The sequence below is a fragment of the Pararge aegeria genome, chromosome Z (genome assembly GCF_905163445.1).
Source record: "Pararge aegeria chromosome Z, ilParAegt1.1, whole genome shotgun sequence".
In the NCBI taxonomy this organism is placed as follows: domain Eukaryota; kingdom Metazoa; phylum Arthropoda; class Insecta; order Lepidoptera; family Nymphalidae; genus Pararge; species Pararge aegeria.
Genome location: NC_053208.1, coordinates 25,458,670 through 25,469,765, shown reverse-complemented (window position 1 = coordinate 25,469,765; position 11,096 = coordinate 25,458,670). Strand labels below are relative to the sequence as shown.

The window sequence follows — 11,096 nt, the reverse complement described above, 5'->3', positions numbered from 1 at the left end:
TCCCTTTAAAGATCGCGATCGCATACAAACTCGCGGTTAAATCTATTACTTAAAGAAAATAAAATGCGAATACTCACTTTTTTACCACTGATATTGTTTGATACGTTCACTTTTAGATTAATACACTATACATTACTTAACACAGTTATAAGTGTCTATTTCGGATAAATGAGTGGAACTGGAGAAGTTATTTAAGCACTGAGTTCTTTATAAGTAAATTATCTCATAAAATTTATTTCTTTATGATGGTAAGTTCTCTTATCAACTCGTTTAAATCGAGCATATCTGAAACGAAGTTGCGATTGCTCATGATGACAGCCAGCTCGTTGAGGATGGACATTAACATGCCCTCCTCCATATTGAGCTGCTCATTGCATTCCTTCACATCTTGTACTACATTCTCCGGTATCTGGAAATTATGATCTCACTTCAGATATCTTGTTTGAAATCTATTTCGAAATTTTAATTGGTGCGAATTATTTTGTTCTTTCTAAACTGAATTGATAAATCGCAAAGGAGTGCTATTCGTTTCGATTTTTTTTTGTATTATAAAATTAAATGTATTTACCGGGAAATTTCTTGACTTAATATTTTTAGCTGACTTAAAAAGAAGGAAGAGGTTCTCACATCAGATTATTATTAAATTTTTGTCTGTCTGTTTGCTCATCACGCGGGGACTACTGAATAGTGACATGATATTGATTGACTGTATGATGACTTGACGACCTTCCTGGCGCAACAGTGACCGCTGTAAATTTAAGAAGGCGTTCCCAGTTTCGATTCCCGGTCAGGGCAATTTAATCTGGTGGGAGGCTTCGGCCGTGGCTAGGTACGGTGCCACCGATAGATTGATCGCTCTGGTGCGATGCTGCGTTGATAGGTACGCGGTATCATATAAACGTTTTCTAATCAAAAAGACATACAAACCTCGGCCAGATTCAAGAAAACTTCCACATTTAACTTATTTCTTAGCTTGACACCGTCTGGACCCATATAGGATACCGTGACCTTAGTTTCTTTCCGATTAGATACAAAGTTGATTCCAGCCAGCAAAGCACCATTTGAACCACGTGCTAAGAGATTCCTGGAAAAGAATAACATTAAATAAATGACGCCGAAGGAAAACATTAAGGTCTAGCAAGTGTTCTCAAAGCATTAAGCTAAATTTTAATAATATATCATGGATTTCCGCAAAGTAACGCCTGCTTCTATCCAATATCCAGTCAGGCATCTGCTCAATTGATTACCTCCGAGCCAAGGCAAAAACTATACATTTCATTAATCTATACCTTGTCACATAAACTCTATGTGGTTTGAGATGAGGTGAGTGACCTAGTTGTCGTTAATTGTTTTACTCTTAAGTTGACCAATAAAATAAAAAATAAAATAAATATTGAAATAACCTCATAGCGGGCACATTTGACGTGTACCTGTATAGTTTGTACAGTTTCTTCAATGCAAATATCTATTTGAAAGATATTACTAAAGCTACGACGGAATTAAACACGCCTTAATTTATAAAGAAACCCATTCAGAGCTGTTAATAAAGGAGCTGGACTTTTTTAAGCAAAGAATCTGACTGAATATTCAAATATAAATGCAGCCTGTATCTCTATTTTAGTAAGACTTATCCATATTTATTCTTATGTTAAAACTTTAACAGGTTGTGCCGGTTCCGTTAGTTCAATGTATTTGGATTTTTTTTGGATGACCAAACCTTTATTTTTTAATTTTTCTTGGAATACAACTAGAGATAAACTAAGATATTGATACAATTAACCTATTAAAAAAATTTCCTACATCCTTATCAGCGTCAATAGGTTTAAGGTTGTTATTTCGGAAAGCGAAAGTTTACTTTGCCTGGAGATAGTAGAGAAACTATATTTGTGCAATAAATAAAATTGTTAAAGCATAGAATTAATAAAAGAACCGTAAAGAAATGGACGTATAGAGCCTTACATCGAAGTTTAAGAAGCTACAAAGATGCTTAATAAACTGTTAATAATAAAAATTAAATTTGAAATAATATACCCTACGTACAAAATAAATTTTTTTGAAATACATTGTTAAAATTCCCTCACAATAATCTACTATCCATACTTATATTATAGATTCGAAAATAGCTCTGCGTATCTGTTACCTTCGTACTAACAACAGTTTTTCAATATAATAATAGATTAGTATCATCAACGCTAAACTTGCCTTCCAAAAAAGATATTCCTGGGTTTTACTTACTTCATATCCCAAACCAAATTCCTCTTCTCAGTAAATTCAATTGCACTAAGATAGGCTCTCTCCACGTAAACAAGGGACCTTTGTAAAATGACCTTATCAGCTTTTGTCTCCCGCTCGTGCCATTCGACGTAGTTTTGGTTTTCCTGGTAAAACTGGTAGTTGAACTCCTTGATGTATCGCGGTTTACTTGCTTGGGTGAACCATCCTGGAATAACCATATTACATAAATTAATACGAGATTTTAAGTGTATTATCGAGGCAGGACACACAAACTTTGTAGATACACAAAACCTGCCTCGAAGAAATATTGACCCACGTTTACTAATTTTGATAATTAATTTGTTTCTAAAGCCAGTCAAAAATTGGGCAATTCAAACAGAAACTCTTTTGATGCCAATCGGTCTGGCTTCTCATGCGGGTCGAAACACTTAAGGTTTAATGAAAATAAGGTTATTCCACGCATACACCTAGGAAATCACCGTCGAAGCTTGGATAGCTTAGAATTAACTTTGTATTTTCAAAATTCATTTATTTAAAGTAGGGCTAGTTTTTAAGCACTGTTCGTCTTTAAATGTTAAGTCAGTCTGTTCGTAGTGACTCTACCATCGATTCGAAAGGCAGATTCGACCGAAAAGAGCCGGCAAGAGGCTCAAAAGATTGTTCTTTTGCAACATCATTTTATGGTATAACAATCTTTAGAATTTTTCTTTCTTGTGAGAGATGAGAGCGGCCTGCTTTGAAGTAGACTTGTCGTTAAGAAATTTATCAGTCGTGTAGTAACCACGATTGATTCAATGTGTTTTAAGACATAATTTAAGCTTAGGTAAAGGTAGATCTAATATTACCTTTGGTATCATGTTATGAAAGCATATAGTTTTTAAAGGACCTTCCACCTCGCAAAGGATTTCTGTACTTTTCTCTGACGATATGCAGATATCACTTAATTATGTCCGTTTCTAGTAAGTCGGTTGTTTGTAACGACTTTTTGTTTAATAAATATTGTATTATTATCAATTCGTTGCAAAGCAGTTGCAAAGCAAAGAAACAATACCTATTTGTTTTAAATTGGCACGCCTATGTTCCAATTTTTAAGAATTCACCTGATCTAAGTTTCAATATGGATTGCACGGCTCTTTTCTGTAGTACAAATATAGTTTCTTTATAAGAAGCTGTGCACCATAACAAGATCCCATACGACATTACACTATGGAAGTATGCAAAATAATAAGCCTTGCAAGCTAGTTTAAACATCTGTACCTAAACTGTCTAATTTTTCTGACAGAGCTGAGCTTACCTGCTGGTGTAGTGTTATTAATTGAATCTATATATCTATAGCCAGCTACAGATAATGTAAGTGCATTTTTTTTTTTAATATCTTACCTGTATGCGGGTGACCGCGATCTACCATCACGGTGACAAGGCGTGCGACGTGGTACCCCAAGTCAGATAAAAATAAACCAGGTCTGCCATCTAACTGCAAATGGCAAGCTACCATAACATGGTCTTTCTCTGTCACAATCGGAAATTCTGGTGGCCTTTGATGCAACGTGGTATATTCCACCATTTTCTCAACATTCTCTTCACAGGATACCACCATAATTGATTGCTCTATTCCAGGAAAATCCGTTTCAAGCGATTTAAGACACTTCATGACTTCTATGGCTAAACCAACGCAAGTATGCTTATAGGGTTGTATAGGTGGGTTGTATTTCGGGAAGAATTCCTTCAAAGTGTGATCCGGTGTGGCCTTGTAGTTACGGTATAAAGTGAGGAAGTTGTTGATTGAGTCATAATGATGAGAGACCAGGAGTTGGCTGATGAGAACCTCTGCTTTTGTAACTAACTCTTTGTATTGCTGTAGAGTTAGGTGCAGAGATGGACGCGGGCCGCCCCAGCGAGGACATGGCATGGGGTGGTCGACCGGCCATGGGCCCGCGTCGCCCAGTTGTTGGGTATCGAGTCACCTTACCCACTTGGCATCCCAACATCCATTATGACTGCAAATTTGCACCTCCTCACTTGAGGCGCAAGGCATTTCGTTAGTACCTTTCTCAACCATATCCTGTGTGATGCCAGCGTTGCCTGGAGCATCCACATAACATTCTAATTCTTGCGTGGGTTGATTTGAATTTTTATTATCTAAAAAGAGAAATTTAAAATTAGATTTCATTTGTATTAGACTTCACTTGTATAAGACAGATGTAAGTATTTATTCCTAGGGTTATCTGTATTTAAGTATACTTAGTAAGAGATCGAGAGTTTAACACCAGGCACGGGCCAATTTTGGAAGTGATAATTTATAAACTTACACTGACCTACTAGGAGGCTACGGCCGCGGCTAGTTCCTATCCTATCAAGATATTCTGCGATTTTATATTAGCTATTTAGAATAACACGTAGAAACCTATTTGAATAATTTGTTTTATTGACCGCAGCGCGTACGGTTTAAAATATTCACTTATTACCGTGTACAAAATTTGATACCCTATTTAAAGGCGTTGATGCTTACAAAATTTTTAAAGAGATTTCAGATTTAAGAGAAACTACTTGAAAGTAGAAACCATCAAACTAAAAACGAGCCTACATTCTAAGCACGAAAGCCGGGGTGAGGTGAAGTTATATTAATTATTGATTTTATTAAAAAATCATTATTCAGACTTAAGAAAACAGACAGTTTGAGATATTGCTACCTATATCTACTTTTTTAATTGCTTAAGAGTTAACCACAATTTTATGGGATCAAATGAGTGCCATCTATTGGCAATACTGTTTCCCAGTATTGTGCGCCTTCAGTATCGTACTGCAAGATCTTTATAATATTAGGTCAGGACTCGCCATCATGTCACTACCTTGTTGAGATTGCGTTCATTGGGTAACATTGATTTTGATATGCATGACGCGGGCGTAGAATATATATCTAGCCTAGCTTTCGGACATGTAATCTATTAAAGAGTATCGCCATTTTCATTGTATGCGTGTAAGATAACCGTTGTTGGGACTTTCTCGGTTCTCCATGCTAGCTAGTTTATGCTCTTTGATTTTGGCTGCTACAGCTCTTTCCCTTTAAATTCTCTGCGCTGCTCCATAAGTTCGTTATTTTTCCTTAGCTTTGTTATTTGACTCCTTTTTTTGGCAATTCAACTGCAACTGCAATATCTTTCTGGTAGCCAATCTTGTGCATGTGACAAAGCACTTGACATTCTAAACTTTAGGTTTCAGGGGCCAATCTCGTATTCTAGTCATGTATAATTTTGGAAATAAAAGAAAAGCCAAAGTGTGCGTAACTCAGTCAGTCTACCGAAACTTGTGTCGAAAAGTTTCGACTTCCAAGAAATGACATTATTTCCTTTAATGAAGCATGGCGAGGAAACCTATCAGGAGCTTTCAATATTTCTAATATTGTCGAACAAAGTATTACGGTATCCAAGTTAATCACATTTGCTACGGCGGATAGAATTGCTTTTTGTAAAAGTCCTTTAATTTTCATATCTGTCGACTGGCCATGGATTGCACCACCTACTTACTCCACTCGATGCTGGTCCTCAAGACATGGTGAACGACATTTTGGAGTTGGGGCCAATTTTTATGTTCTAATAAATTCTTCAAAAACTTTAAAATCAGTAAGCATTTTATTCTCCTTGCTACTTAGATAAGAAACTGCCGTCTATCACCGCTAACCTGAGTTAAAGCATCTGCATCAAATACAAAACTTTTACGGAAGGCGTGGCCTAGTCAGAGGGCGTGGCCTGGTGGGCGTGGTCTGGTGGAAGGAGCCCGTTGATGGATCTCTATCATCAGGTCTGCTTGATCCGCAGCACACTCTTCCCTGATCCTGACTCTCTCGCTGTTTATGTCTTCTCTCGTATTGTATTCAATGGCAAATCCTCCAAATCTTACTTCTGACAGCGATTGTGAAATTCGGGGATGTGAAATAAGAACACCTGCTAACTGATGTAAGACTCTTCAGTCCAAGGTTTTAAAACACACTTTCAATTGCAGGTCAATCGTAGTTCGGAATGGTATGGTCACAGTTGATCACCTTGCGTTATGAAGCTTTATTTATAGAGGAAAGTAAATATTTTTTTTTTTTTTTTTTATATTAATAGCGGGCAAACGAGCAAGTGGGTCACCTGGTAAGTGATCACCGCCGCCCATAAACATCTGCAGCACCAGAAGAGCCACCGATGCGTTGCCGGCTATTTTTAAGTACATTATTATAAGTATGCAAAAAATACATTTTAATAGGTGAAACCGCAGGATACATCTGTTGCATATCATAAGCCACACATGTTTTTTTTAACTTAGAGGAAAACTCCCGGAATACCGCGCTTGTGCGATTAGTTATTTCTATACTCTTCCTTTTATACCTTCATACGTTGACCCTTATAATTAACCAGGCACCAGGTGGTCGACCACTTATAGCTATTAACATTTTTATCCTATTTCTTTTTATATTGGCTATACTTTGTGGCAACTTAGATAAATCAACCAAACAAGTTGCCTACAGAAATAAACAAAAAATGTAGTTTACAGTTGCGTTTTACTGCGGATTTTTCGTTTTACTAGCCGATCAGTCGCCATTGCCTTCGCGTCGTCTCTAGTTTGTCACACGGAAGCCATTGAAAAAAAAAGTCAACCTCTGGCACCAGCCTATTTTTTGGAATTCTATGTGAAATAGTAAATAAACCAAAATGTAATAAGTTAACGAATAATATTTAGTAAACCAATATTTTTAAGTGAAAAATTATCCTTAATTGGATTGAGAAATACAATATATATAAAATACGTTATAGTGCCTTAGGTAGGTATATGATATTACGGACTATTTTTTAGGATCGACTTTTTGTAGCATATTATAGTATTTACAAAAGCACGTTTTTTGTTGCTTGCTGTTCAAATGTATTGTATAAGGCTTAAATCGTAATATTGCTATAAGTAAAATATACCTTATGTTATTTCCGAATAAGATTCAGGCTTTATCAATTACAAACAAACAAATAAATAAAAAATCTATAACTTTTGTTTTTATTTAACGATGAAAGAGTAAAATGTTCCTGCGACAACGCCATTTCATTTAATATTCACTATTTAATTTTATATTCTATTCAAAATTCATTATATCATTTTATAAATATTTTCGTTTGTTAAAAAATAGAATGATTGAGAGTAGAAAAGAAGGTTAGATCAGCACATGTCAATAAGACCTTGTCATTGAATATTATTGAATGTCACAATCGTCAGAAAATTTTTCTGACTTTTCAAAAAACTTTGCAATTTAAAATATTTTTTTAAAACTTGAATTTGAAATCACTATACTTATTTTTATATCGCAGAAACTACGCAGACGTGTGACGTATGTATTACTTCGTAGTGTTACTTCTGTCAGAATATATCTGAGTTACTCCCTAGTCGCGTCTAAAGAAGTTTTACTTCAAAAAACTTTTATCTTTATAATATTAGTATTGATGTACATATTCAAAATAATTACGGTGTTTTAATAATAGAAGTTATTGATTATAAGCCACGGTAAACACAGATTTAGAACTTTATTTTAGTGTATGAAATTAACCCTTGTTGGTTAAAACGACATATCTGTATCTATTAGACCACGTAGTGGTTATACTTTACTTGCACGCAGTTAATAATTGCCATTAATTTAATCATTTGTTTATCCTTCATAATATTCATTTACTTATACAAATTGAGGCTTTAACTATTTCCTTCAATAACGCTTCAACAAAACAATTTTTATTTATATATATAATATATATATAATGATTATGACTAACTAATTTGAAAGACATTTAAATACTTAATTTTACTAATGGATAAATATCTCCTTCTTAAAATCAGTCTTCTTTCTTCTTTGTTTTACTACTGCATGTTTCCTTTTCCTCTCCTAAGCATTGCTGTTCATTTATTACTCCTCCTTATCCACTGATATATGCTCATTACTTCTGCCTTCTTTTGCAAGTGCATCTTCTTCTTATATTTCTTTCTTTCTCCCTAACTGCATGTTTTCTCCGCCTCTTATCTCTTTTTGCATTTTTGTCATTCATTCTACTCCACGACCTGCCACCATATCTGCAACTGTATGTCCACCGCCCTTCCGCTGTTATTGCTGCAATTTTCCCTTTTGTATGGCTGTAGTATGCCGCTTACTCGTATTTAATACTGACATAAATCTTTAGATGTTTCGTGCCCTCTTTATTGCATTCTCATCTTCATCAAATCTTCTGTCAGCCGCAATGTCACATGTGTTTCAATGTTTCCATCTTTGAATTGCAAAATCTTTTCTTCATGTTGTTGCTACACGGTCACTCCTTATCTAAACCTGGACGTCACTCTTGTCTTGTCTTCAGCTTTGCAATTTTCAAGCCAGTTTTGCACACTACAGGAACCACTTTTAATAAACAACTCAACCACCTTCAGCTAGAAAGCTACCTAACCAAGGTATCAACAATAATATCTCACTTCCCATCTTGAACTCTAAATATTTAAGCACGTGCGCAGGCGCAAATGAAAAGGTAGCACCTTTTTACTCTTAAGTTTTCTAATGGCGTTATATATAGAAAGAAGTCGCACGCGCAGGTATAAAAATACTGTCTACCGATATAACTTGTCATAAGCGTTACCATTGCGATTGACCCATAGGCCCCTAAACAGTCAAATACAATGTTTAACATTTACCAACTTAGCTCTCTTATCATCATCATCATCATCATCACATCAACCCATTAAGAAAGGGTTAAGGCTGTAGTCCACCACGCTGGCCTAGTGTGGATTGGTGGACTTGACACGCCTTGGATGACATTGTGTAGTACTCTCAGGCATGCAGGTTGCCTCACGATGCCTTCCGGAAAGTGAAGTCAAGCTCCTATTAAATGCGCTATCATCGCTTCTATATGATCTTTTGCACCTATATATATAGTATAGCAAATTAAGCTTAATTTTCATAATATATTATGGATTTCCGCATATTAACGCCTGCTTCTATCCCGCACCTATATATGACGATATTATTACCTTCGGAGAAAAAGCAAAAGTAATTATTCCTGTTAAATTGTGCATACTTAAATATAAAATTAAAAAAAAAAATTTGGAGGACCGCCATGAGCTAGAATTTAAGAGTATTTTTAACACCTACTCTTTGAGTCCATTCTAATGAGCCGAAACACACTATACTTATTTTGAGTTGTTGTGGATATAGAAATAACTTATATACCCAGTAGGATCTGAGACGTTTCCGTTAACTATGGGCCTCTTAAGAAAGCTCAAAGTTCCTCAGCGAGCGATGGAAAGAGCTGTGTAAGGAAATTAAGGAGATCCGTAGAAGAACTAGAGTTACCAACATAGCTCAACGAGTCGCGAAGCTGAACGGGGCACATAGCTCGGAGAACCGATGGACGTTGGGGTTCCTAGGTGTTGGAGTGGAAACCCCGCACCAGTAAACGCAGCGTTGGTCGACCGACAACCAGGTGGACAGACGACATCAAGCGATTCGCCCAGAACCCAGGCCTAGAATTGTGGAGTTTGGAACGCCCTACAAAAGACCTATGTCCAGCAGTGGACGTCAATCGTTTTTATTTGATGATGATGATACACCGAAGTCAATTGTCAAATTGTGGAATTAAAAATATATACAAATATAATCTTCAAACGCCTCGACCGATCTTGAGAAATTATCTCAATCCTTTTAGCTTCCAAACAGAAAAAATCAAATAGTTTGGGAGCTCAAGCTCCACAGACGCACAGATACAACATTGGAACTCTTTGCGTTCGGTGTTAAAAAAAAGTCAGTAAGCACTCTCTTCTTTATTGCATTTGTTAGTGCGTTGCATTTTTGTGCTGACCGTATGCAATATAGTAACATATTAAATCAATGAGCGTATAGCTGATATTTAGTGCCGTCCATCATTATATTGATTGATGCCTTTGTTCGAAAATCTAGGTGTCCTAGGACTATAGGTGTGACCTGACCTGCGCACTGGACAATTCTCTAAATTACATGCGCATTTTAGCGTTCCTATATTTGGAGCTTATTGAATATTGATTTCGTCTAGGACATATTGTACTGAGGTACAACAAGTAAATCTATAGGCAACGAAATGCTATTTAAAACACTCGTCCAGATTTTTAACATACACTTAAATATGAAAGATACCCAAACAAAGAAGTTTGGTTTACTTGATTCGAACTAGCATCGCCTATATACCTATTGTGGCGTAGTTTTTTATCGGAATCACGTTTGCTAAGTTGAACACCGTGCCGCGTTAGTGACACTTGTTGAGCCGGACGGAGCCACTTTGGAAGAATGCATAATGAATCAACATGTGTTTCTTGAGATCAACAAACAGTTTGCGTAAACTGGCGAAAAATCACATCGACGCAAATGATCTATACTTATTCATATATAAGTATACGATTTAATAATTAAACGACATTGATGGAAATTGAAAAAAAATATCTATCACGCTATTCACGCTATGCACACGTCACATACACAATAAAAAGCAGAATTTAGTTTTAGAACTCACCCATTGGGAACTGCAGTTCGGGCCAAAAAATGGCACCGTGTTCACAGAACAGAGTTGTTTACCGCGTCGAGCTCTACTGGATCGGTTTGCAATCAAGCGGTCTATATCATTCGGATGTACCCCTCTCCCCCGTATCACCTCTTCCCATCTCATCCTCCCTTACCTCATGCCCTTACCCCTCTTTCGTCCCTCAGCCCAGACGGGATGGTGGATCGATTGGAGTCCCAGTATATTCTATTAGGCTGAAGTTTCTACATTTGCTAAGCGATATTTCATAATTAGTTAATTTAATATATATTCATCATCACCATTAACCCAATATCG

General features: G+C 36.3%; 1 protein-coding gene across 1 annotated transcript; it reads right to left on the bottom strand.

Annotated features, from left to right (window-relative positions):
• Nucleotides 1–232: 232 nt before the first annotated feature.
• On the bottom strand, nt 233–10,776 carry LOC120635968. The gene is made up of 6 exons (XM_039907180.1): nt 10,773–10,776; nt 4,255–4,374; nt 3,616–4,197; nt 2,236–2,440; nt 928–1,084; nt 233–409 (listed from the first exon to the last, which is right to left on the bottom strand). Exons 1-6 carry the CDS (start codon nt 10,774–10,776, stop codon nt 233–235), a joined length of 1,245 nt encoding a protein of 414 aa, XP_039763114.1.
• Between the last annotated feature and the right edge of the window lie 320 nt (nt 10,777–11,096).

Bases quoted from the DNA above. Each gene is read 5' to 3' on its own strand.
- LOC120635968 (XM_039907180.1), bottom strand. The intron at 2,441-3,615 runs GTAAGATATTAA...TGGTTATTCCAG, and splicing joins TCGCGGTCACCCGCATACAG to GATGGTTCACCCAAGCAAGT. The intron at 1,085-2,235 runs GTAAGTAAAACC...ATTCTTTTCCAG, and splicing joins AATTTGGTTTGGGATATGAA to GAATCTCTTAGCACGTGGTT.